We start from the raw sequence: 27,558 nt of genomic DNA on the forward strand, positions 1-27,558 counted from the left end.
CCTGGCCAGGCAGCTCCTTACAGCACAGACTCAGCAACACCCACCCGGCTCCCTGAGTGCTAGACAGGTAACCACCCTGTGAGATCCACAATAGACGCTTGCATCCCTTGGACTCCGACGCCCACAGGCTATGGGATGTTTCCCTAAACACGCTCACGCACAGAGCATCAAACCCTCACGCCAGTCCACCAGAAGGGTGTACGACCCTCTCTTTTCCTAAAGACCCAGAGAGCAGAGAGGGCGAGGTTCTGGGCTCAGGTCACTGAGGACAAAGGAAACTTCTCCCCTCTGCCTGCAGTTTCACCCCGGAAGATACTACGGAGCAAGAGGCACCTGCAGGGAGTTTTAGAAACCCCAACAAAATCCAAGAAGCCATCTGGGCCACTCACCTGCCTTGTAGCGGGCTCAGCCGAGTGTCCTCATGTCCTCATATCCCCCTCAGCCTCCCTGACTCTCTCTCTCTCCTTTTGTACCCCTTTTCTTTTTCCTGTGTTCTAGTCACCAGGTCCCCAAGTTCTCCTGCTGAGGCCGGGCCGGGTCCCCCCCACGACTTGGCTCGTGTGCAGTGAAGACATCGGCTGTCAACACGGCACGCCGAAGCCAAGGGGTTTAAATCAAGTCTTCTCTCACAACAATGACATTAATTACGCTTTTAACACATTTTACTGGTTTTTTTTTTTCTTCTTCTCACTTCGTGCCACATCTGTGCGAACAATATCCAAAAGATTTACGGTTTTCTTCCGTAATTACAGATACACGGACTGCGCACTTATCAAAATAGTTGCTGAGCAATCAGGCTGTGTCTCGCTGCCTGCCAAGGACTCGTGCTGGCAGGAGCCACTCATTCAGACGGAAATGTTGAATCAGGACTTGGGGGGTGGGAGGGCTGCGACAAATAATTTGCCTGTCAAGACATAGACCAAAGGAGAGTCGGTGCATCCCGGCTGCATAGAAGTGTGTGTGTGTGTGTGTATGTGTGTGCGTGTATGTGTGTGTACACACACACATATATGTACACACACACATATACGCGCACACTTGCACTCCAAGCCCCCCAAAACCTCCCCATCTGACATTTGCTTCTCATGTCTGCGGATAACATTTAATGAGCACAAAAATACGTCTTCCTGATTCCCCGAAGAAATCATTAAAGCACTGTGTTATTCTTAAATGTCTTGAAAATGAATTAGAGCCCCTAAAGGGGCCGTTTGTGTGGCTGGCCTCCATCCGTTAAGACTCCTTGTTTTCTAGCTCCATGACAGCTGGGATGTGGCATCCCTGTGTCTCTTCCCTCCCTCCCCCTCTCCCTCCTTCACAGGAGGAGACCTGGGAAGTCACAGACGTGGAAGTCAGCGTTGGGCTCTCCAGGCTTCTTGTGACCTCTGAGTACCCAGGCTTTGGGGAGAGACAGTGTGTGAAGCAATGAGGGGTTTCTGGAAGCTTCCATGCCTGTCTCTGGAGTTCACGTGGCTCTCTGCCAGGCTTACAACAGAGTTCAAATAGCCTTGAGCTGGGCAGTGGTGGCTCACGCCTTTAACCCCAGCACTTGGGAGGCAGAGGCAGGTGGATTTCTGAGATCGAGGCCAGCCTGGTCTACAGAGTTCCAGGATAGCCAGGGATACACAGAGAAACCCAGTTTCGAACACCGCCCCTCTCCCCCCTCAAAAAAAAAAAAAAAAAAAAAAAACCAGCCTGGGGTCCAGAAAGATGAGAGTCCCATGGCAGCTTCAAGAAATGAAGTATTGTTTCTTCTGTGCATGTGTGCAAGTGTGTGTGTACATGCATGTGTGCATGCCTGGGTGTACATGCATGTGTGTGCTCTGTTGAGGTCGTTAGTCCTCATGAGGCGCCTACTGCTTTTGTCTTTTGAGACAGGTCTCCTGTCTGGGAGCTCCTCTCCTCTGGCAATCAGCCTGGCTCTGCCTCCCCCGGGATCACAAGTATTCCCTGCCACACCCAGCACTTTACAGGGTGCTTGGGACGGAACCCAGGCAAGCATTTTACCCACAGAGCCACCTTCCCAGCTGAGACAGAGTCTCGCTGTGTAGCCCAGGTTAGCCTAAGCCTTCTGAGTGCTGGGATCACAGGTGTGAGCTACCACACCAACTTGAAGCCTCATGTGTGACCTGAGTCTGGATACCCCAAGCGCTGGAACGGCTGCCTGGGGCTAAGCATGGCAGGTCATCTGAGTGTTGGCCTTGTGGCCTGGACACCTGCAGTGTGAGTGGTGGGCACGGGCCAACGAATGGGAGAGTGGCAGGGGCCAGATATTTTCAGGCAAACATTGTTGTGTGACTCACACCCAGAGCCCTGACCTCAGAGATGGCTGACTCGCAACAGTGGGAGGCTGCTGTGTTCACCTGAGGTGATGTTCACCTCACTGGAGGCCTCTTGCTGAAAGGAAACCACCTGGTGGCACTTAGCTCACCTACAGAGCACGGCTGCCCTGCCTCCCTGGAGTTCTAGAATCTTCTCTCTCCACAGGAAACCCTGTACTCCGACTCTGGCCCCTGCAGTCTCTCACAGTCGATCCAGATGCCTGTTCTAGATGCTTCCTTCAAACATAGTCACGTGCTGCCATGGTGACATGGGCTCTGCGTTCCTTCTCACGGCTGACTCATAGTCCAGTGTGGATGGAACATGCTTCGGACATCTGTTTATCTGACAACAGATGTGTGCGCATGTATGCACTTGCATGTGTGTGTGTGTGTTTGTCTGTATGTGCATGTGAGTCGGTGTATGCATGTGTGCATGTGTTTGTGTATGCATGCATGTTTGTGCATGTGTCTGTGTACATGCATGTGTGCATGCATGGCGTGCGTATGTATGTGTGCATTTGTGTCTTTGTATGCACGTATGTGTGTGCATGTGTGTCTGTGTCTCTGTGCATGCATGTGTGCATGTATGTCTGTGTGTGCATGCATGTGTGTCTGTGTGTCTGTGTATGGATGCAAGTGTGTGTGTGTGTATGTGTGTGTATGTATGTGTGTGCATGCATGTGTGGTGTTCGGCTCTAACCATGGTAAGCAGGCTAAGGGGCTGACTCCTGCCTGCTGTGTTCACACTGAGGGGAACTACCCGGTATTTGTTCTTTTGGGCCAGGCTTCCCTCAATACTAAGATTCCAAGTTTGGCTGTAGAAAAAATGACATTATCCTTCTATTGCCCCCTGCTGCAAGCTATGGCCCTGAAAGGGGTTCCCCCGGAGGGCAAGATATCAGAGTTGCCCTCCCACCCATCAGGCAGAAAGCTGGATAACAGAGCTGACAGGTAACTTCACAATAGGCTGGTCAAGTCTCTCCCTCTTACACACACACGCACACGCACATGCACACGCATGCACACATGTACGCACCCCTCCCCATCCCCATCTTCCAGAGGGCCTGGCCTCCCCCTGGGTTCAGTCCTGTCCCCAGACTCCAGCACCACGAAGCCACTGTGGCATCCATGTCACCCACTTGGGATGCTCCTCCTCTGTGGTAATTACTCAATGACAGAGCCCGAGAGCCTCTTACCTGGTGCTTCAATCAATTGCTTATAAACACTCAGGAACGCCGCCTCTGCCTCCCGACTTCTTTTACTGAGAGCCACCACCTTTGGAAAGAAGAGAAAAGTGTCACGTGGAGCCGTGACCCTGGACCTGCAAGGAGACCGGTATCTTTTTGGGCAATGGTTTGGGGGAGGCGTGGCGGGAGCACTGAAGACAGTTATAAGTTGAGCAACCACCCCTCACATTGAGAAATCTGGAGCCAGGCGTTGGTGGCGCACGCCTTTAATCCCAGCACTTGGGAGGCAGAGGCAGGTGGATTTCTGAGTTCGAGGTCAGCCTGGTCTACTGAGTGAGTTCCAGGACAGCCAGGGCTACACAGAGAAACCCTGTCTCAAAAAACAAAAAAAACAAAAAACAAAAAAAACAAAAAAACAAACAACGGAGCTACACTCTGAAGTGAAGACGTGTCGTCGCTTTTTACCCAGCTGTGCTGTGCCTGGCTGTGTGACCTTAAACAAGTCACTGCCCCCTCTCTCTCTGCCTGTTTCCTTAGCTGTAAAATGGTGGTGATGTGGGATCATAATAGGATCCACTTCCCACAGATCTAAGCACAGAGAGACAAACAGTAGGTTATTAACATTGGCTGTGCATCTTTACTGGAGCGCAGTGCTGTCGAGTTCAAACATGGATGTGCTTTGGGAGGAAGCGGGCATGTTTGGCCAGTATTGTAAACTTGTCAGTTCTTAGAAGACACTGACAGCTCCAGCCAACATTAGAGTAATCGACTTTATACGAGCGTTCCTGGTATACTGACAGTCCACGATAAATGCTTCCTGGCTGACACTGAGTCTTTGTGGAAGATGGGCGTCACCCTGCACCACGTGGCCCAGTGACTCCCAGAGTCCTGGCCGCAGGAGGACTTCTAGGCTCAGGACCTTCTTATTCCCTGGTTCAAGCAGTAAATGCCAGCTGCCTTGATCTCAGCTCTTGCTGGCTGGTTGTGATGCAGTGTCCTGAGCCTTCCGTGTCTGAGGCTAGCCCCTGGCAGGCACCGATGCCAGCTGCTTATCTTCAGGATCCTCTCTGGCTGGGCCACGGTGGGCAGCAGTAAGTCTCATGCTGCCAGTGCGATATGTATCCCTCCTGGCACCAACTTCCTGTGTGGACTGTTAGTCTTCTGTGTGTGCTGGTGGTCCCCCTAACTCTCAGTGATGAGCTCCAAGAGACAGGGAGATGGATCTACAGCCAAAGTCTCCCTTAAACACAGCCCTCAGAGCTCTCTCTGGCACAAAGTCAGTGCCCAACGTAATTTTTTTTTTTTCTGAGTGGGGCAGTGTAGGAGCTTACACCGTTCAGACTGCCTTCAAACTCACTTTGTAACTGAGGAAAACCTTGAACTCTTGGCCTTTCTGCTGCACCTCAAATGCTGAGGTCACAAGCATATGTCCCCTTGTTTAGTTTATGCAGTGCTGGGGATTGAACCTAGGGCTTCATGCACGCTAAGCGGACACTCTAGCAACTGAGCCCCACTCCCAGCCCTTCAAGGCCATTTACAGAATCAACAAATGGAGTGCATCGCACCAAACTCTATGCCCAGCTAAGATGGCATCTAGGGTTCTTTTGCTTTCCAATGGCAGAGGCCATTTGAAGCAAACCTGTCCAGAAAGGTAGACACCAGGGGTTTAAAATGCACTTCCAGCATGGCTTGCTGGCCAGGAATTCACAGAAATCCTCCTGCCTTTATTTTCCTGTTCGTAAAGGGAAGAAGTTAATTACACAACTCCTTCAAAGGAGTCCTACAGTATCCAGTGTTTTAGCTCCTGGTATTTCTGGGGCCTCATAGATACGTTTACCAAGGTGACCAATTTCTTCCTTGGCTGTCTGCTCTGAGTGAACAACTCAATGGTATTTGTCACTCTGGTGTTTTTGTTTTTTAAAACAACCTAAGAGAAAACCTGCCTTGCACAGAGAAAAACATACCACGCACCCAGAAAAACCACATTCAACGTAGAGGTTCATACTCTGAAAATGGCTGCCATGCCACCCAATATGGCTGCCAAAGCCATGTGTGGCTCCTGACCACTTGAACCAAGGGGAGTCCAAATCAAAGCATGTAATGAGCGTAAAATACACACAGGGTTTCAAAGACTTAGCATTAAAAAAAAGAAAAAGAAAAGACAGCATAGCTCACTGCCATTAAAAAAAAAATAAAACAAAAAACAAACAACGGAGCTACACTCTGAAGTGAAGACGTGTCGTCGCTTTTTACCATTTAACAATGTGGTTACTAGAAAGTGTCAGGTTCTGTCTGTGATCGTTAGATTTCCTTCTGACAGAGGGGGTCCGCAGAGGCCTTTCGGAACAGGAGTCATTTAGAGAAGTGGAGAGAATTTCGAGGTCAGTGTGGAACAAGGACTTAAAAGGCCACTGAGAAGGGCGGTTTCACTTCAGTGTTCTGAGAACAGACCCTGGTCTCTGTGACCTTCCAGGGTGACAATTTTTTTATTATTCATTCAACCGACGTTTCCCAAGAGTCCCAGTCATATGCCCAGTCCTGAGGACTAAGAATAGCCATAAACCAGTGGGAACATGAAACTCAAGGCGACACCCCCCCATGTTTTGTTACAAGCACTAAATGTTTGAAAGAAAACGCAAAAAGCATTGTTGGGGCGAGGCTGGCAGGGGTAGGGTAGACATGGGCAAAAGACGACCACTTTGGTGAGGGAACTTGGCGAATCCTCTTCTTTTGCTGAGAAGGAAAGTGTGGCAAGGAAGGAAAAGGGCAGGAAGCCCGTGAAAGTGGAGTCACCCAACTCAGGGAGATTTGCCATCCCGCAGAGACAGACCATTCTAAGCAAAGGAAGGAAGCCACAGCAGGGTAGCCAGCAGGGTAGCGGTTCTTGGAAGTGTTGGGGAGCAGTGAATTTGGGAGTGTCCCCAAGAGGAGGGCAATGCCAATAACATGCAGAGGCAGACCATGCATTCCTGTTTGTGAACATCTGTCTTCAAAGACATGTCACCAAAGCAAGTCACCAAGTTACCTCTGCCATTGTCTGTGTGGGCGGGCAAATTGGGACCCTTTGTCCCTAGGAAGGCAAGAGCCCCAGGCAAGGAGGTGGTCATTGTGACCTGTCTGGATACCGCTGTGTCCCCAGGGTCCTGCATCTTTCCTGCAGCTTCGTGAGGCTAGAGGCTGGTGCTTGGCTATCCTGTAGCTAATGGTCACAAGAAGCAACATTGTTGCTCCTTCCTGAGCTGGAGAATATATAAAAGTGCCAGACCCTCTGGTTGTCATCATCCTCAATGAAGGCGGTCTTGACTGGGGTTTGCAGAACGTTCTTATAACTCATAAAAGCGGGAGAGGGGACAAGGGCTGGCCGAGTCCTTTGCAGCTTCCCTAGCATCACCCATGGCATTCCCTGCTCTCCTGGTAAAGCGCCCACCAGTTTTGTAGTGGTGCCTTTATTTCTATGACCACCTTTGTAGAATGCCCCTGAGAGCTGAGCTGTCCAATACGTTCACTACGTTCACACGCCATTGGCCCCTTAACGGTGGCCTTTCCATAGCTGGTGGGATAGCTCAGTGGCTAGAGACACTTGCCATAGAGCCTGCTGTCCCGAGTCTGATTTCCTGTGCCCACACAGTAGAAGGAAAGAATTGGCTCCTGCCGGGTCCCTTGATCTCTCCATCTCTCCATGTACTCTGTGGAACACGTGTGTCTCCCTTACATACAAATACATACATGTCAAAAAAAAAATACCGTGGCCATTCAACACTTGGATGAGTGGTAAGAAACAGGGAGTTTCTGACTTTTAGCATAGAAAGGAGATGAAAAAGTCCCCAATAATCATTTTATATCTACTGCTTGTTGACAGGACATTGCTGAGGAATGTGAATCAAAGTTATTATTAAAATTAAATCTATCAGTTTCTTCTTATTTTTAAAAATGTAATATAGCTTCTAGAAAAATCCAAACAACTCCATATGGATGGCACGTGTTCTCTCTCTCTCTCCCTCCCTGCTTGGAGTGCCAAGAAAGGGTTGGCAGACTACAGGCTGTAGGCCAAATCTGGCCCTTCATTTGCTCCTGTAAATAAAGTTTTATTAGCACACAGCTAGGGCCATTCTTTCATGCCCTATCTGTCTAGCTTGCAGATTTCTAGGACTGAGGAGGCCAGCAGGGACAGACCCTGCCATGGCAACACCCATATGACTCTACCTGGTCACAAAGAAGGGTAGGAGTAAAGTGACCAGACAGAGCTGTGACAGCAGCCGTCTGGAGGCCACACGGGTGACGTGGAGTCAGCGATGACCAGCTCCATGTCCCACAGAACCTCACCATACGTTAGAAACAGTAATAGTTTGGCAACTACATGGCCTGCTGTGCAGGAACCTGACAGGATCCTGGTAGCCAGGCAGCAGGTAAATCAGGAGAAAGAGAGACCTGTTGCCACATGGCGGTCTCTCCGGCTCTTGCCTGCTGGGGTTTAAAGCCAGGCAAATTTGGGATCCTCCAGTCTTTGCCTCCATGTCTGGATTTTTACATGCGTGCTAGGAGTTTCAACTCTCCATGCTTGTACAGAAGTTAGCACTCTCTCACCACCGAGCCGTCCTCCCAGGCCCTCAATGCCTTCCCTGGCTCGAGTGCATCGATTCTAATCACCCCGGGCAAGACGGTTCACACTCCTGTCTGCACCTGTGCCCCTTCTGCCATGTGTCACTGTCACCAGGCCTGATGCAAAGGCTGAGGGGGGACGTCCGTCCACTGGGGCAGGAGGAACCACCGGAAATTTTATTATTACCATGTTTGTTCTTAGCCCCAGGTTAAAAGTAGAGAACCCTGTTTTCAGATGTTGGTGCTACGAACCCTTTTTCAAGCGACACAGTGTGGCCCCTAATTTGCTTGCACCAGGCTCTGGGGACTCAGCAAGGTCCACCCTCGCCCCCCACCCCCTTCCCCTGCTCAGCAGGCCAGGCTACAGCTGCTATTAGCTATGGCGTAATTACCAATTACTCCAATCAGAAACTCCTGATCTCCTAATTAAACAGTCCAAGCTAAACTTCTCATCAGAGTCCCTCAGTTCTCCTTGCCCCCCCCCCATCATTTTTGCCCCCTCCCAATTCTGGGGTAGGAAAAAAAAACAACAACAACAACAACAAAAAACCCAAAACAGCCAACTCTGGCCTCCATATAAGACGGCATTTAAATTGCCTGTCACTCAAAACAAAGGAGAACCGCTCATTTGTAATGCACCAGCCACCTGAACACTGCCGCTTTCCCTCCAAGCCTCCGCGCACTGGAGCGCAAAGATCATTTTTCTATTGTTAAAATTGTATAAGCCGGGGCTTTTTTTAGCAGCGAAATACACGATTTTGCTTCTCGGCTGAGGGCTGCTGGCATGAAAGGGACAGGAGGGCTTCCTTTAGTATCTTACAAATAAATTTTGCTTTGAGGATAGAAAAAGGGAAAGAAGGAAGAAAGAAGGAAGGAAGGAAAGAGAGAGAGAAAGAGAAGAAAAAAAAAGAAACTGGCTCTGGGCTGTGTCTGGAGAGGAGGGTGGGACGGCTTCTGGTTTTGTGAGGGTGTGGCCGAGGATGGACGGTGAGCCCTTGTCCAGGATGCTGAGAAGACCTGTGGTCCTGTCTGAGTGCCCTTGGCTGGCGAAGGTGACTCTGTGCTGACTGGGACGTGGCCTGCTGGCCTTGCCACTGGAACAGCTAAAGTGGCCACTCAGAGTGTGACTTTGTTTCTGTACCCATAGTGCTCCTTACTTGACATTACCCCAGAAGGCTGAATTCACTGATAGCTGTCACCGAGGAGCGAAAGCAGCCCTGGGTGAGAGATGGTTCCTGAGTGAGTGATCCAGAGAAGCTGAGACAGTGGCTTCAAGCCACACTGGAGGGCTAAGGTCATACAAGACTACAGATGCAGAACTGGCTATGTGGCAGGGAACAGGGGCTGGAATTTGTGTGGCCTCCTAGCAACCTAAGTGGATGATGGTGGCTTTTGTGTTAGATGTGACAGTTGGCTTCCACTGTCTGTCCTTCAGAAGATCAAGGTAGGTTTTCCTGGTGTCATGGACTTATCCAAATCCACAGTGCCACACAGTGCTACGTAGTGCAGGCACTACACTCATCAATATGGCCGCGGCAGGCCACACAAAGCTTACAGCCGGGGCCGTGGGGATGCGTGGAGACTTTGAAGCCCTGGTTCCAATTATCTTTCAACCTCAAACTACTCTGAGAAAAAAAAAAAAAAGAGCCTGGAAGACCACATCTCAAGGTTTTACCACGCATCTGAAGTTTTGCTAAGGCCTCGTTGTCACATGAACCTCCTCAACCTAGACCAAAGTCCTGGGAGGTCACTGTCATATTCCCCATGTTAACAACAGCGAGAGTCAGGATTCAGAGAGGCGGAGTAAGCCGTGAAAAAAATACACAGCAAGTTGCAGAAGGGGGGACTCGAACTGGGGCCCCGGGGCCCATGCTGTTGCTGCACATCGTGACTTTCAGTTATCGTCTGTATCTTCCCAAGGCCAGGCCCTGCCCTGTGGATGCTGCACGTGTGTAGTCGTGGGTCACGTGGCACGTGACAGCCGGGAAAGGCCGTGAAGGGTGGGCTGGAGCCACCCTGCGAGCCTATTTTCTTGGATATGCCAGTGTTTAAAAAATATTGGAGCTGTCAGAACCCATCAAGCCAGACACTCCGGATTTGCACATTTGACTGTGGTATGTAAATGACACCCCAGAAAGGACTGGAATATGTAAATATGTGCATCTAGAGGGATCCAGGATTTTAAAACCAAAAGAGTGCCAAACTGCCAGCTTCTCCGGGGAGTCGGAGGATCTGGCCACCCGGGACCCACGTTTCCATCGACAGCAGCCACCTGGAGCCATCTGCTCAGACTGGCCACGATCTAAAGTGCTCCCACCCCACCCTGGTGCACCTGCCCTGGAGCCCTGACGACCTCGGGTCCATATCCCCACACTCTCCTTGAGGTCACTGTTCCTGTATACCCCATGACCCCAAAGGTGCAGCTAGGTGACAAAGGGCTGGAACCCAGGAACAACCGTAGCCTTGTTTTGCTGGGGACTTTGCACATCTAGCCGGTTGCCTCCCTGAGCCGCAGCAAGCCCTCTGTCCTACCTCATCCCTGACCCAGGAGAGCCAGGCCCTATCCACCCATCCCTCTGGGCACCCAGATAACTCCATGCAAGTCAAGTCCTGGTGAGGTGGAGGGGTGACTGGCTCTGAGGAGAGGGGGCCAGGAGAAAGGTCAGGAAAATACGGGGCATGCATGCAGTTGGTGCCTAATAAAGGCCTAGGGATTTGAGGAAGGGCCCTGTGGGCTTTAGAATCGGCTCTGAGCTACTAAGATCTAAAGTCCTGTCCACAGCAGTGTGGTCTCCATGGAGTCTCTCCGTACTGAGCCATCTCCCCTGTGAGGTGCGGCTGGCGATTGGTGAAGCTCCACAAAGCGAGGTAGAGCTGTGGAGCTTGGCCAGCCCCCGTGAATTGCCAGGGGGTGGATGGCTGGGAAAAAATCAGCGACTTGTCTCCGATCTGCCTATACCTCAGTTTTCCCGTTACAAGTCACAGGGCCACGCCCCAGTGGGCGTGTCTGATGCTAGCAGTTAAAAGTCATGCTTTATTTGCTGTTTCTCCTCTTACAGTGCTGGGAACGGAACCCAGAGCCTCCTCTGCCCATGTTAGGCAAGCGTTCCACTCCGGAGGCCTGTCGCTGTTAAACGTGAGGTAACATTGGCCAAGACTTCGGCAGCAATGAGAATTTCTGGCCAGGCCAAGCGGTGGTGGTGCACGCCTTTAACCCTAGCACTGGGGAGGCAGAGGCAGGTGGATTTCTGAGTTCGAGGCCAGCCTGGTCTACAAAGTGAGTTCCAGGACAGCCAGGGCTACACAGAGAAACCCTGTCTCGAAAAACAAAAAACAAACAAACCCTGTCTCAAAACAAACAAACAAAAAAAAGAGATAAAGTTTGGAGCTGTGACGAAAGGATGGACCATCTAAAGACTGCCATATCCAGGGATCCATTCCATAATCAGCTTCCAAACGCTGACACCATTGCATACACTAGCAAGATTTTGCTGAAAGGACCCAAATATAGTTGTCTGTTGTGAGACAATGCCGGGGCCTAACAAACACAGAAGTGGATGCTCATAGTCAGCCATTGGATGGATCACAGGGCCCCCAATGGAGGAGCTAGAGAAAGTACCCAAGGAGCTAAAGGGAACTGCAACCCTATAGGTGGAACAACAATATGAACTAACCAGTACCCCAGAGCTCTTGACTCTAGCTGCATCTGTATCAAAAGATGGCCTAGTCGGCCGTCACTGGAAAGAGAGGCCCATTGGACACGCAAACTTTATATGCCCCAGTACAGGGGAACGCCAGGGCCAAAAAGTGGGAGTGGGTGGGCAGGGGAGTGGGGGGGGTGTATTGGGGACTTTTTGGATAGCATTGGAAATGTAAATGAGGAAAATACCTAATAAAAAAAATTAATTAAAAAAAAACCAAAAAAAAAAATTTCTGGCCAAAGGACTACAAGGGTGAAGTCAGAGGCCGGCATCTGAGAGGTGCAAGTTGCCAGAACCTGGAGACGAGGGTGAGAGCACAGAGTGAGCGATTGCCAGACCCCCGGCCTGCCCTGATCCTTGGGCTGTCCCCTCGAGGACTCTATATCATGTCTGCCTGCCCATGCTGGCTTAGTGACCTCACCTTCTCTTGGCTACACGCACAGTGGCCCAGCCCTGGGAAGCTGGCACTGGGGGACTCCAGGTAGTGCTTCCTCCTCTCGAGGCCACTCTGGTACATTTTTCCAAAATGCCAGCCCGGAAGAGCAAAGCTAGAGGAACATGCGTGCCCTTTAAGGAATGACGGCCACGCAAATGTCATCAAAGTGCCGGTCCTTCCCAGGCTTTTAAATATAGTGGTGGCCTTTGGGAAGTCTCTTCCGAGGGGCTGAGGAAGTCCTGAGGGAACCTTAGCGGGATGGGGCACAGAGGAGGTGCCTGGCTCTAGCCTTAGTAAATCCCTTTAAGCTCTTTGGCCTATACTACGGTCTCTGTTGCCACCGCTGAGCTCTGCCCAGACCCTGCAAAGTGGTGGCAACCATGTGCACAGGAGGCTGGATCCTAATAAAGCTTTATTTATAAGGGCAGGCAGTGAGCTTGGAATTCAGCCCAGAGTCTGCCCCCCCCCCCGCCACCCCCGCCTCCATCTAGAAGGTTCTCAGCTGCTTCAGTCCCATAGCGTTTATATGCTGTTGTGCCTTAGGACAGTCACTGGGCTGTCAACAGTCTTGGTTGGGTGTGATGGGGCACACCTGCAACCTCAGGACATAGGAAGTAGAGGCAGGAGGATCAGGAGCTCATGCTAGCCTGGGCTACCTGAAACCTTGTATCAAACCGAAGGAACAAAAGAAGAGCCCTATGTCTGGTTTGGAATGATGGGGTGAGGAACCGGCCTGGGGTGCCCCAGCAGGGAGTGAGCCTCAAAACCCAGCAGGCCACAAGGCCATCGATCCGCACATCCGGGAAGAATGTTTCTCTCAGCACTCAGAACAGCACCTGGCTTGTAGGAGAAGCCCGATAAGTATTTGCCTAAATGACGGGTGATGATGTCTGAGTCCAGCCAGAGAAGGAAGCACATGGAAGAAAGACAGAGTCTCCTCTCCAACATCCCAAGAACAGGATGTCCCCACCTGGTTGCCTGACGGGACAGCTTAGACAAGGAAGTCCCTTCTTTCTGCTTCGAGGAGTACGGTACTGAGACCAACTACTATGCAATGCAGTGCCAGGCCGAGTCCAAAGTGCCAGGGACATGTCAGAGCAACAGAGGGAGTGTCTGGGGATAATCAGGGATGGGACTTTGGCTTAGAGAATTCGGGAGACAGGGCAGATGTTGGGGAGGCTCTGTCTAGTCTCCAGTGCCATCTCATTTGGAAATGAACTCGGGGTCAATGGTATGGAGCGCCTTGGGCCTTTTAAAGAGGCCTTGTGTGTGCATGTGTGTGCATATGTGTGAGTCCGGCTTACACAGGCCAGAAGAACATGTCAGATCCCCTGGAGCTGGAGTTACAAGCAGCCATGAGCTGCCTGATGGGGAAGCTGAGAACTGAACCCTGGTCCTTTGCAAGAGCTCAGTTGAGCCATCCTTCCAGCTTCCGCCTGGCCTTGAACTCCCATTGATCCTTCTGGTTTAGCCTCTCATGTGCTGGCCCTCATTCTTGACAGGTCACTAAGGCGGCCCTCCAACCACCTCACTGTGTCCAAGTGTTTCTGTGGGGGCTGGATGACATCCACTCCCTGTCACAGCAATCCGGCCCCGGAGACAGACTGTGCCTGTCACTCTCTGCCGACAGTGTCCTCTTGGTTTCCTGCAGGGAGTTAACACCCACAGCAAGGCTGGAAGGAGGAGCGGGGAGCGGTGTGGGAAGGATGGAGTTCATCAAGGATACTCAGGAACTTCTAAGCCAGGCAGACACAATCGATAGGAGGCTAAGGGCCAGGCCTGGCTCTGCGGGCTTCCTCCCTCCCTGTGGTAAGTTGCCATGTTTGTGCTGAGTTTGACTTCTGTTCTGCAGCTGGTTGGATGGGGGCTGATGGGCCGGGCAGGCTTCATGCTGAGCCAGAGGCATTCGTTACCTGGGGGGTGGGAGGGGGTGGGGACCTCAGACCTGTATGACTGATGCGACTCAGTTGAGGCAAACCTGGTGCATCCAGAAACACCTGGAAGCGGAGGAAGTTGTCCTGGAAACGGGCAGAGGATGACCTTGTCTTGTCCCAGGTGGGCAGATGCCTGGTTTGGTTCCGGGTTGGAAGCCCAGCTACACCAGCAGCTGTGGGCCCAGTGTTGGGATCACCCCAGCCCACCTTCGTCTGTAAAATGGGCAGCCACCAAGGACCAACCACCAAGAAACCAAACAGCAATGGGTGCATCTAGCAAATGCTGGGTACTCCGTAAACGTGACGGTGCTCACCCTGATCTCTGTTTCCTGTGCTGAGACTGGACTCCGGCTGTGTCTGCTACTGATACCTCCCCCCACCCCTAGGCTTTCGAGCAGATACGGGGTGGTGCATCTCCCAATCACTGAGGCCAGGGTTGGAACCTGGGTGGAGGCAGAGCCCAGGCGGAGAGGCTGTGTCCGTGACTCATCCAGCCCATTACTGCCAAGAGCAGAGATGGAGGAGACAGCAATAGTGTTTCCCCACACATGACAAGGCTGGGAAGAGAAGACAGGGAAAGATGTCCCCAAGACAAATGGACATTTTCACTTGGCTTCAGTGCTGTCCCTGGGGCCAGGCGGGGACCACTTCCAGGGCTGGGATGAGGGAAGGGTCTGGCTCGCACGTGTCTCTCACTGGCACCATTAATTTCTTTTTGTTTCCCGCTGAGGCACCAGCTCAAGGTGAGCGACTGTGCTGCACTGGGGATCCAAGAACTGATAGATTGCGTTCCTTTGCCGGGTCCGTTTCATGCTTGGTGACTCCACCGCAAAGCAATTATCACCGTGGAATGCATAATGGCCTAATTAATAACTAACGTCAGCTCGGGCTCTGAGCCATGATTATACCTTAGCATGCCAACCCCCTCGCTCCTTTTAAACATCTGGAGAGAAAAATATTATTATAATTGACTGGCTAGATTGCTAGACTGTCCCTGCTCTGTGGACAGGGTATGAAGTGGGAAACATACAAGGCCCAGAAGAAGGAGAAGGGTCTGAGCCACCAGCTGGCTGCGTGACCCTGTTTAACGTCTGGGGGAATCTTAGTGCCTGAAAAAGGAGCACATATTTTTCCATATGTGCGTGCACATGTGTGTGTGTGTGTGTGTGTGTGTGTGTGTATGTGTGTGTGTGTGTGTGTGTAAAACCTAGGGCTCTCCTGTTCGATATTGTATCCCTCAAGACCTGGCACATAGTAAATGCTCAATAAATCATGGTTCAAGGCCATGGCTGCCAATTCGAAGCAGCGGTGTGGCTTTGGGCAGGTCACTAGCCCCCTGTGCTCATCTCTTGCTTGCATTGTAAGATGCTGACAAAGACAGTCCCCAGCTCATATGCAGGTCATGGGGAATAATGAATTGGGAACCGCAGAGTAACCAGAGTGCTGCCTGGGACAGAAACACCAAGAACCGTGCCTGTCAATTGTATCACACATCAATCAATACTTGCTTCATCAGTGCCTCTCCAGCTCCTGCTGAGTGGGGACTACCGGGAAGCAGAGGAGTCTAGAGAGGTGTGTGTGTGTGTGTGTGTGTGTGTGTGTGTGTGTGTGTGTGTAGCTGTGTGAAAGGGCCCACCAAAGAGATCGGTAATCTTAGCAGTTCCCTGTAAGAGTGACATGTGACCAGAACTCTGGAGGAGCCACAGATGTCAGGGATGCCTGCTGGTGCCTCACCTGCTTCTGGCTGTCACTGAGGGAGATGCTATGGGTGACTGGTGATGCTATGGGAACACTCTAGGCAGGCTGCTGAACACTCAGGCCGAGGCCAGCCTGTGACCAAGAGTCACCTGATCCAGATCCTTACAGTGCCCAGGTTGTGAGCTTTGTCTGTGGTGGGCAAAATGCCCAAGCAACAGGGGTTATGCGAGAAGAGAGCGTGCAAAGGTCCTGAGGCAGGGGGTGAGCGATCAAGAAGTATTTGAAAAAAGGTAGGGGAGGGCAGGCACAAAGAGGGCAGGTGGTGTGGGTGGTACAAAATCTCAAACAGACATTTAGGTGTCTGGATTCCATTCTAAGAGTTGCTGAAAGCTGTCAGAGGGTTGTGATGGTGTGTGTGTGTGTGTGTGTGTGTGTGTGTGTGTGTGTGGTACTGTACACTAACCAGCCCTGGAGAGAGGCAGAGGGGCTGATCCTGAGGTTCTTAGGAACAGCAGGTGAAGGATGAGTCACATGTCATTCAAGACAGACAGACAGAAAATCTCACACCAAGGCACATAGGTGGATCCTTGCAGGACACATGGACATTTACTTATACAGCTGAGGGGGAAGGAGAAGCATTTTGTGGGACAAGGAACTGAATGATAAAGACTCAGAAGCCTGTACCACCATCCCTCTCTGTCCTGGGTCGCTGGGGAAGGCTTTTAAAACAAATATTATTGAGACAGTCCAGGCTAGCATTGAACTTATTATGTAGCCAAGGATGACCCGGAACTGACTTTCTGCCTCTGTCTCCCAAGGACTGCGGTGACGCCAATGTCATTGCACCCAGCATGGGTATTGCGGATGGAACATAGGCTTTTGTAATCATGAAAGAGAAGAATCACGAAATTCAAAGAGAGTGAACACCTTGGGACGCTGGAGAGGGGCGGAGAGGAGAGTCTTTCCTTCCCTTGACTCACAATGACCCAGGGTCTTACTGTGTAGCCCAAGCTGGCCAAACTAGTGATGGTCCCTTCCCCAGCATCCTGAGTACTGAGACAGTATGTGTGCCACCATGCTACAGGCTCTTCTGAGCCAGGGACAGGCTGTGTGGCCTGCAGTCCTGAGACCTCTCTGAGCTCACAGCACCAGATACGGGGCCACATGGATCCATCTGTACAGGCAGACTTGGGTAAACTGAGGCACACCTCCCATGGCCCAATCCTCATGGCTCACTCCGTCTCTCTTGGTGGAGTAATGGTAACTGCCCAGAACAGGCTCTGTTTCAGAAGTGACCCAGCTGAGGTCACCTGACCAGTAACCGAATTTGGGCTCAAAACCTAGATTGCTGAGGCCAAGGCCACGGTGGTCGATGCTTATCCCATCAAATCCCACCTCCACAAACCCCTTGTTAGAACCTCACCTCCTCCATGAAGCCTTCCCTGACTGCCCGCCTAAACACTAACCAGCCTCTTCTTGGTGCGGTAAGGATGGCAGGACTCTAGTGTTTGTTTGTATTTGTCTGGGTGAACCCTGAGGACCGCCAATGGGGGCTTAGCCTCCCTTTCCTCATGGCCCTGCACAGAGCAGAACCAACCATGCCCAGGTGTCCCCTACTGAATTGCCACTTCCCAGCCTGGCAGGTTCCTCTTGTGACTACTCGAGACAGATTCTTGGGCACCAGGCTTCCCCCCAGCAGCAGTAGGGAGGCGCTCTGTCCCCCAGGGACCACACAGCAGATTGGGCTGACGGATGCCCCTGGCTCTCCTGGCCCCAGTGGCTTTCCTCCCTCAGGGACAGACATGATACAGTTGCTTCAGTCTCTCTCATCCACGAAGCAGCTGAGAGTAGGTGACACCAGGGTGACAGGTGACGCTGGTCCCCAGGGGGCTCTGCGGCACACAGCTGAACACAGCACCCCCTCCCACAACTGCCTAGAATAAGATGTCACTGAGATCACATGCACACAAAACTGCTGTTGCAGGGGCCATTGTTCTGACCAACACGACAGACCTGGGTTCGAGTCCTGACTCCTCCCCCAACTCTCAGCCTCTCTGTCGGAGATGTCGGAGAACCAAGTCTAGCTGGGACATACAGCGGGACCATGGCAGTCTCCGTGTCTGAGTCTCAGGGCTGGGTCCCTGCTCTGTTCCAGGAGTTGGGACTGTCTCTGTCTCTGTCTCTGCTGGTTTTGGGTGTCATGGGGGGAACCAGAATCCCAAGTCTTACTTGTTCCTGCACCTGCAATAATGCCTGGTGCACAGCAAGTGCCTGGGAATACCTGCCCTGCAGATGAATGAATGAATGAAGCCCTGAGCCCAAAGAATCTTTTCCCTGGTTTTCTCAGGTTATCTGTCACAAGGGGAGCTTAGCCTGTCAGACATTGGGAAATTTGAGAAATGCAGAGGCTTCATCTGGTACCCCATGGTATCCCCATGGTCCCCAGTGGGGTCTGCACACAGTAGGGCCCATGGACCTGTTCAGTCTTTTTCCTACCCCACCTAGGCCATAGAAACCTCAGTGCACATTGTTGGCACCTGCCCCTGCCCCATGGGGTCACACTGCCGCAGGGGAAAGAGAGGTGACTTTGGGGACTGAGAAGACTCAGGCAGTAATGTGGCTCCCTTGTAGGCATGAGGACCTGAGTTTAATGTCAGGAACCCACATCAAAAAGATAAAAAAAAAAAAAAGCAGGCAGCACACAGTCAGAATCCCAGCACTGGGGAGATGGACGGAGCCAGGCAGCCCTCAGACGCTTCCTTGCAGGCTGGCTTCACCTAATTGGCCAGCCCCAGATCCCGGGAAGGCTGTCCCACATACGTGTTCACACTGTGTGCACCTGCAGGCTCACACACGTGCACCTACACATATATACACCATAGCTGGCTACTCATCTGGTATACTGCAGGTGCCAAATCAATGTTTGGCCGAATGAGGTCTGATAGGGTTGGGGGACAAGAAGGGACCTCCTTAAAATGGAACGGTGTGGAGAGCCACTGTGGGCAACAGGGAAAGGTCGGGGAGCCCCATCTTGGGAATCTACAGGGAGGCTGGCTCTGAGTCTAGAACATTCTTCTCTAGGGACATTAAGGGAGGTAGAACCCAGGTCCCAAGCCATTACTATTTTGATGATTCTTCCCCACCTCCCTGAGGGGCAGATGCTAAATGTATTATCCCATTGTACAGCCAGGGAAACTGAGGCTCATTTAGGAACACGGCCTCAAGCAAGGCCACCGAAAGAACTCAGATCGGTATGACACAGGGTTCGTGCCTGCTCTCCTCCGTCCAAGGCACCAGGCTTTTGAGAAATTTGAACTCTCGCACGTCCTTCCAGCACTTAGCCCCCTGCCTGGCACATAGTAGGCCTTCAGTAACCATCAAACTGAGCAGCCGAATGTGTGACTGTGCGCTGGGCGGCACATCCCTCGCTGGGGTAGTCAGTCTGTGTTTCCAGTCGTTCCCACAGCACACCCCACCCCTCTCTGACCCGGAGGCAGCTCGATAGACACACAGCCGGCGGCCACGTCCGCCCGGCGCCAGGCCTGCCTGGCCCCAGAGCTCAGTCTATTAAAAGCCTTGTAAATTTTCATACTTGAGCGTCCGGGCTGCAGGGTAGACTAATTGCTGTTAAAGGCGCGGGACTGTTCCTGCCACGCGCACGGCCAGAGCCATCGCTCTTCTCTTTGTGTCCGGGCCCAGCCCATTCCTTTGCTGGATGGGGAAAGCTTACAACATACACACAAGGCCAGAAAGCAATTCCGTGTCAAAAAAAAGATCAATAACATAAAAATACAGCACGGGAAGGCGAGTTAAAGGAAACGCCATGTAAATACGTGCCTCACGTCCATGATACCAAGATTAAAAAAAAAAAAAAAAAAAAAAAGCAATCAATACCCTTCTTTAGATGATGTTATTTCTAATGAGAAGGACCCGGAATGGCTGCAAGTATCTGCTTAATGTGGGGACAGGAGCATTAATAATTTACTTGATAAGGCAGGATCAAAGAGGAAGGCTGTGGGTTCTTAATTTGGTTGTAACTTCAGCATCGCAGCCCAAGATGCTTTGGTGGGTTAATTGCAGATCCAGATGGACCTGTGGGCTCGCAGGAGCCTCACCCCCCCCCCAACAGCTGGCAGGACAGCTAGGGGGACAGGCTAGTGACATCACCAGGAGGGGGGTCTGACAGCAGGGAGGTCGTGGGCCCGCTGCTCATACCTGACTTGCACTGCGGGAGACACTCTAAGTACGCGATTGTATCAGTCAGGGTTCTCTAGAGCCACAGAACTTATGGAGAGTCTCTATATAGTAAAGGAATCTGTTGATGACTTACAGTCTGCAGTCCAACTCCCAACAGTGGTCAGCAGCAGCTGTGAATGGAAGTCCAAGGATCTAGCAGTTGCTCAGTCCCACAAGGCAAGCAGGCAAAGGAAAGAGTGTAAATCTTCCTTCTTCCAATGTCCTTATGCAGGTCTCCAGCAGAAGGTGTGGCCCAGATTAAAGGTGTAGCCCAGATTAAAGGTGTGTGCCACCCTGCCTTTAATCCCAGATGACCTTGAACTCAGAGATCTCCCTGCCTTAATCTTCTGGAATCCATAGCTTCCATGCCTCAAGATCCAGGTCAGAAACTTCTATCTCCCAGCCTCCAGATTAGGATCACTGGTGAGCCTTCCAATTCTGGATTGGAGTTCATTCCAGATATTGTCAAGTTGACAACCAGGAATAGCCACTACAGCAATTGAGTACTACTTAGTTATCACATAACCAGGCCTCAAGTTAAAGTCTCACTTCTGTACACGCCACAGGCTCCCCAGCTTGGCCTTCTCAGCACCTTGGTTCCCCTGTACGCTGAGGCATGCTTTCCAAATGGAGGATTTGTAGGGACTGTAGTTCCCAGCCTCAGTGTCATGGGAAGAGGGCTGTGTGGGCCTGGGCAAGTACTCTGCCCTGTCTGAGAATGTTAAGACCTACGGAAGGGTAGAGTCTAGGCTGTGACTCACTTGCAGTATTAAGCCACAAGGTCTTACTGGTCCAAGTCTGATGAGTTAGGTCTTATAGGTCACGGCTGAGCCTCAGTGAGCTCACCTGAGAAATGGGTGAGTGGCATCTCCCACGTAGGACTTGTAGGAGACACAAGTGCCAGCCTCGTGTCCTCGATTCTCCTTGTATCAGTATCAGCTCACTGAGCTCCTCATGAGCCTAACCAGGCAGGAACCACTAGGAGCTTCATTTAAAGCAGAGGCCAGTGGGTACGGACACTTGCCACCAAGCCTGACTTCAATCTCCAGGACCCACAAGGCAGAAGGAGAGAAACGACCCCTTCAAACCGTCCCTTGATTTACACATATGTACTGTAATGCATGTGCATAAACATACACACACACACAAGCACATGCACACATATCAAATAAATGTAAGTCTTTTGATGGGGAGGGACAGAGACCCAGATAAGTTAAGTGACTCGCAAGGTCACCCAGCCTAGGAAAGACACGTTGGGATGAAATTCCATGCCAATCAGCTCCATAGCCCAGGCTTGCCCCGTCCCCTGTCCTCCTAGGTGGGAGTGAGGTCCCGATGTGCAAGGGTTGGATTTTTCCTGACCTTGTCTGTGGGCCTGGGGGGGGGGGGATGGTCAAGTCTGGGCAGGGAGAACCACAGAGGGGAACCTGGGGAGGAAGAAGATGGCACAGACAACAGAAGGAAAGGATTTTCCTGGGGTAGGAGGAGCCAGGTCAGGCCTGTCTGAGGGCAGTGGGGGCGTGGTCAGACAGTCAAGTGTCAGGCAACCTTGAATTTTGGCTCAAAGGCATCCTCCATCTAATACCGAGTGGGGTCAGCCTGGGCAGGCAGCCACCGGGCCCTGAACACTCAGATTCTTTGTTCTTTCCCTACCTCAGTTCCAGACTTGGACCCCGATAGACACCAATTACCACCTTGCTTCTCTGAGCCTCAGTTTCCCCATTAGAGCTAACCACAGACCCTCCACAATTGGGACAATTGTAACAAACTGAACAGTCAAAGTTGCCACGGGTACCATCTATGAGACGGGCAGCGCCCACACACCTCTGAGCCATGCCTGGCCATGTGTCGAGCAGCAACACTGAGCCCATTGGAAGGTGTACTCTGAGGGTCTTGGCTTGCTCACACTGATTCTGTGACCCGCTGGCCGCCTGAGCAGCCACCACAATGGTAGTGTGTGACACAAGCAGAGGAGGGGGTATCCCAGTCCCTGGCCACCTGCTAGTGGAGGCACCAAAGTAGACTGTTGGATATGTCTGCTTGGACAAAGGCTATAGAGGAGGTTCTAGCAAGCCAGGAAGACAACACATCACGACACATTACATCAGCAACCAGGGGATGACCAAAATGTACATGGCCAGCTGTCACCACCCGTTTTTCAGATGGCGTGAAGAGAGTGACTCAGCCAGGGCTGGGCATATCTGTTTCATCATATGTGAGGCTCAGTGCTACAATGGCCACAGCAAGACCCAGGTACTCCCTTCAACAATCTGCCCTTCATCCCAGGATAGCTATCAGACCTGTTCCTGACTCCCTTGGCCTTAGCTCACTCACGTCTCAGAGCTGCCCTCAAGCCCTTGAGAAGACACTCAAAGGGAAAGTCCCTGAGTTCCCAACAGCTTATGCCCCTTGCCTGCATCTCTGAGGGCAGCGGAACCTCTGTGCCTACCACAGCCACTTGCCACCATTCTCTGGAGCCAGGAGGAGGAGAAACCTGTGGTCCCATGCAGAGAAAGACCTACAGACTTGGCTACAGTGACAAGAATCAACTTTGCCAAAGGGGCTGAGTGGGGTTGAGCAGAGAGAAGGGAGGAGAGGGGAGGGGAGGCTTGCTGCAAATGTGGGGGTCTCCTTTTATCTTTGGAGTAACCACACTCCTAAGCCACCCCTTAGCACAATCGCTCACAGTTCTGCAGCATGCTGGTGTCTCTTAGGAGGCTTGCTTCTGGCCTTGTTTCTCTGTGACCCGTTTCTCCTGGCAGGGAGTGTGCTGGCCAGCAGGACAGGTCAGAAAGTGAAACTACCAGGCAAGCTAAAGGCCACCAGATCACTGTCCCCCAGATCACTGCCACTTCGGGCTCTTGTGACAGCAGGTCCAGGTTTGAAGGACAGAGAGAGACATAGAGTCATGGCTCCCTGGGGGGACTCAAGGACCCATGTGGACAGATAAGGTCAGTATGGGCGGCCATGACTGTCACGGGACAAGACCACTGAGTCTGGCAACACGGGTTCAGGGAGAATACACCAGGTCACCCTCGAGACAACTTCTCCATGGAGGAAGAACTGGGTGCTCAGGACTTCCCCAGGGCTAGGGACCGTATCCCACCAGTTCTCAGCTTGGTCTAGCTTTACAGGCGCCTGATGCAAAGAGAGTCCCATCCAAGGATGTTTGCAGAGGGCTACACAGGAGAGTAGTCTGTCTTCCCTGGGAAGTCTCTGAGTATATACTGTAAAACTGCCTGCTGTCTCCATGCCAAGAGGGGCAGAGATTACCGGTGGGTGATGTCCCAAGGCTGACAGCCAACCGCTTTTGACACTCTACGAGTATCTACTATATGTGTTTGTGAAAGTGTGTGTGTGTGTGTGTGTGTGTGTGTGTGTGTGTGTGTGTGTGTGTCTGTTGTATGTGTGCACATAGAGCCAGGGAGAAACTTTGAACTTCACTCCTCAGCTGCTCCTGAGGAGAGACAGGGTCTCTCATTGGCCTAGAATTTGCCAAGCAGGCTAGGCTGGCTGGCCAGTGACCCCAGAACTCTCTATCTATCTCCTCTCCTTCCTCCTCACCACTGGGGTTACAAGAGTGAGTCACAGCCGGGTGGTGACTTGGGAGGCAGAGGCAGGCGGATTTCTGAGTTGGAGGCCAGCCTGGTCTACAGAGTGAGTTCCAGGACATCCAGGGCTACACAGAGAAACCCTGTCTTGAAAAGACCAAAAAAAAAAAAAAAAGAGTGAGTCACCATACCTAGATTTTTTTAAAAATGTGTGTTCTAGGGGCCAAACCCAGATCCTTGTACTCCCAAGATGCTTAGCTACCGTCCCAGCCCAGCTAAGTGTTTACTGAATGGTGAATGACTGTGTGGACTTAGCCAGCCTCCTAAATCTTCCCCCCGGCTCTCTCTCCAGGACTCTGAGGCACAGGTCGCATGAGCTCCCTCAGTTCCTAGGAGGAGGACATTGTTGGTGTGTAGGCTGTGGTGCACGGTGCCGTGCTGTGAACTAGTGACATGCCTGCTACCTCAGCAACTCACTGGCTCTTGGAGTCCCAGGGCATTGTCCCTATACACAGAACGCAACGGTGTGGCTCAGAGAGACACAGTCACTCACCAATGCCACATAGGCTCCATCACTGTGGTCCCCAAACTGCTGTGTTCCTTTTAGGCTCAGGGGACTGTCCCCGCTCCAGGCCAGTCAGAAGGGCTTCCACCATCCCACAGGCCACTCTGTGAAGAGGAATCTGGGGGCCAGGAGGCCCAGGAGTGTGGTCCTGAGGGGCAGGCCAGTGCACACATTGCTTGGAGGTGCCTCACCTCAGATTTAGCCAAAACAAAACTTTTAATTTAGATGTTTGCATCTCTCTGTCTCCAAGCAAAAATAACTCTAAGATAATGACTGTAATAAATGAAGGTAATTAATTGTGGTTTGTTCCTTTAGTGTCTAGTCAGCTTAATTTTACCTTTTCAACTAATAATGAGAAAATAATTTTTGCGCGTGGAGGGTTAATGACATGTAACTGTGAGAGCCGCTAATTGCATGTTGCGATCCATCCATCAGCGGCCCCATCTGTGTGGCTTGATTATGTTTGCTAAATTATTGCTTTGAATTATCTTTCATAAAAGCAACTTTTATAATTAGCAGGGCCTTCGGGCTGGCTCCCTTGCTCCATGCAAGGATGTTCCAACTTCGGCCATTTCAAGCTGGGTTCCAGAAGCTACCTTCCTTGGCTGGCTTTTGTTTTCCTGGGGGTGGGGAAGTAGGGGGTGGGGGTGGGGGTGGGGGTGGAGGGGTGGGTTGGGAGAGCCTAAACTGTCCTTTGGGGAAGGAATCAAGGAAGCCTTGATTTGTGGTGGGGAGAACCCACTTCCTCCCCACCATACCTCTCACAGGAAAGACAACTGATGTGAGGTGGGGGTGGTGTGGACCCCAACTGCACACACCAAGGCTGTCGGACTGGAAGGCAGGAATGGACCTGATAAAACTGCTCACGAGAGTGACCTTCATTTGGTTCCACGGCTGCTTTTCTCCCCACGAGGGTGAGAAGGAACCTGCAGCCGAGGCAGCTCAGTCCAGCAATCATAAGGAAGGCAGGGGGACACAGTCAAGTCCCGTAGGTCGTGGCCGGAGAGGCGCCTCGGAAAACTTTCCACCCATGTTGTGTATGGGAAGCCAGCTCTCTGCTTGGTAAACTCCAGTCAAGCATCCTCTCCTTCCCTGTCCTTAGGGACGTCAACTGCACCAGGGATCTGTAAGCTTGGCTTTGCACGAAACAGGAGGAGAGTTGAGGTTCAGAGGGGTCGAAGAACCTCCTCAGAGTCACACAGCTGAAGGAGCAGGGCTGAAATCCCAAGCCTGCCATCCATGAGGCTGTGCCTCAGGTCTTCTTATCACTGAGAGCTTGTAACATTTAAGTCTTTCTTCTACGGAAAAGGGGAGATACCGTTTCTCCCCGCAGCCTAGGATGGCTTCTACCTTCCCAAGTGCTGGGACCACATCTAGCTATCCAAGACTTCTAACACCCAAGGCAGTGTTCTGAATACTTCCTTCATATTTACATGGCTTCTCCCTCCACCTCAACCTTACAACAGAAAGAAAAGGCACACAAGAGGCACACAGAGGTCAAGCAACTCACCTAAGGTCACACAGCCAGTAACCCCAACTACTCATTCCTGTGACACTCTTGAGAGTGTCAGATGGGCATACCCACCCCAGCCTGCATTCTCTCTCTTTATCCATAACTCCAAAACTGCACAGAAGACCAGAAGTCTCTTTATCTCCAGGGTACAGAGAGGAAAATGGAGATTGCATTAGAGAAGCCACGCCCACAACAACATTCCCATGCATGCAGCTGTACCTATGTAGGTGGTGGTTCTGAGGGAGAGAGTGGGGAATTCAAAGGAGCCCTCCTCTCCACCTCAGGGCTGTGGGGGGACGGGCTTCTGGGTCTACCTGAGATCCAGGGGAGCCCTTGCCCGTGGGGGCATTAGAGATGCTCCCCCCACCCCAGCCCAGCATGGTTGCAGCATCTTAGGCAGGTGAAGGCACATTATCAATACCATAGAGAAGAGGGTAGGACATTTTGCTGTCATGGGATGGATGGGCAGGCGGGGGGCGGGGGGCGGGGGGCGGGGTGGGGAGACAGCTGCTGGCACGAGGGCTTGTAACAAGGGCCACGAAGTCTGCTTCACCCGGAGAATGGTGGGAGGCAGATATGCAGGATGGGTTGGTCGCCCCTGGGACTTGAAAGGTTGCTCTAGTTGGGACAGCGAGGTGGGGGGGGGGGGGGGAAGTGGGGGGGGGTCGGTAGGCAGGGAGGGTGGAATCTGTAGACCTCAGATTTCAACTGAGGTGGTGGGGGGAGCCTGGGAGGTGAGCCACAGCCTGCAGGGAGGGAAGCCCAGGGCGCATTAACCACCACTGCCCCAAGTGTAATGTCATTGGCTCTTACCTCAGCCTGGAAGCTCTTCAGCACCGGAGCTACCATCGCTCTGATTCCCTGAAAGAGAAGGCAGAGGGTCGACCACAGAGCAAGTGTCCCGAGCCCGCCCTGGACCCTTCACACACACACACACACACACACACACACACACACACACCACACACACCACACACACCACACACACCTAGGGCCTTTCCTAGATGCACACCTGTTTTCCTAGGGATGGAACCAAGCCGGCCACACTCCGCCACTGAGCCTTTAAGGTGCTATGCCTTTAGTTTTTTTGTTTTTTTTTTTAAAGATTTATTTATCTTATATATGTGGGTACACTATCATCTGAGCTCATTCCAGGTGGTTGTGAGCCACCATGTAGTTGCTCGGATTTGAACTCAGGACCTCTGGAAGAGCAGTCAGTGCTCTTAACTGCTGAGCTATCTCTCCAGCCCCTGCCCTTTGACGCAGGGTCTTGCTATGTAGCTCAGGCTGGTTTGAATTCACGAACTCCTGAGTGCTCCCAAGTTCTGGGAAGATGGGGCTCATGTTGTCCTTGGGTGTGGCATGGTAGGTCTTGTGGCCTAGATCAGGGGGATGGGGACGGAGAGCTGACCCTGATTCTCTACCCTCAGTGCTAGGTGGGCAAAGTTCCCTGGGGACATCCCTTCCAGGCACAGCATGGGTCTGATCCTTCCATGTAGCCATTTCCCATGAATCTGCATCTTAAATTTTGCCAACCCCCACCACCTCTGTCCTTGCCTGTCTTTCCTCACCAGGGCGTGGAGTGATTTCTGGGGATGAGACTGTTTACCACGCCCTTTACCAATGCTCTGAGCACCCTCGTGGGCTCAGCTCTAGACACCCACACATCCCAATTTTCCTATGCGACCTCGAGATTTTCAGACCTCAGGGGTAGTCTCTGAGGTTCCCCCAGCACCTGGCAGAGGTGAGTGTTCCAAGGTGCCAACCCTGAAGCCCGTGGGTCCTCAGGGATCCATTGGGAACACGTCCTCCTGCCACGA

General features: G+C 52.0%; 1 protein-coding gene across 19 annotated transcripts in view; it reads right to left on the reverse strand.

Annotated features, from left to right (window-relative positions):
• Cux2 (cut-like homeobox 2) overlaps window positions 1-27,558 on the reverse strand; it is a 192,454-nt gene that overhangs the window by 36,801 nt on the left and 128,095 nt on the right. For 16 of the 19 annotated variants that reach the window (XM_011248171.3, XM_011248166.3, XM_011248173.2 and 13 more), the window contains 2 exons: window positions 26,552-26,599; window positions 3,515-3,593 (listed from right to left, as the gene is read on the reverse strand). In XM_011248171.3, the coding sequence (XP_011246473.2) occupies window positions 3,515-3,593; window positions 26,552-26,599 (127 nt within the window). Of the gene's footprint in view, window positions 1-389; window positions 1,553-3,514; window positions 3,594-21,933; window positions 21,970-26,551; window positions 26,600-27,558 lie in introns of those variants that run through there. The other 3 variants (XM_017320655.2, XM_030254120.1, XM_011248174.2) reach the window with 2 other exon arrangements.

The sequence above is a fragment of the Mus musculus genome, chromosome 5 (assembly GCF_000001635.26).
Source record: "Mus musculus strain C57BL/6J chromosome 5, GRCm38.p6 C57BL/6J".
Taxonomy (NCBI): Eukaryota; Metazoa; Chordata; class Mammalia; order Rodentia; family Muridae; genus Mus; species Mus musculus.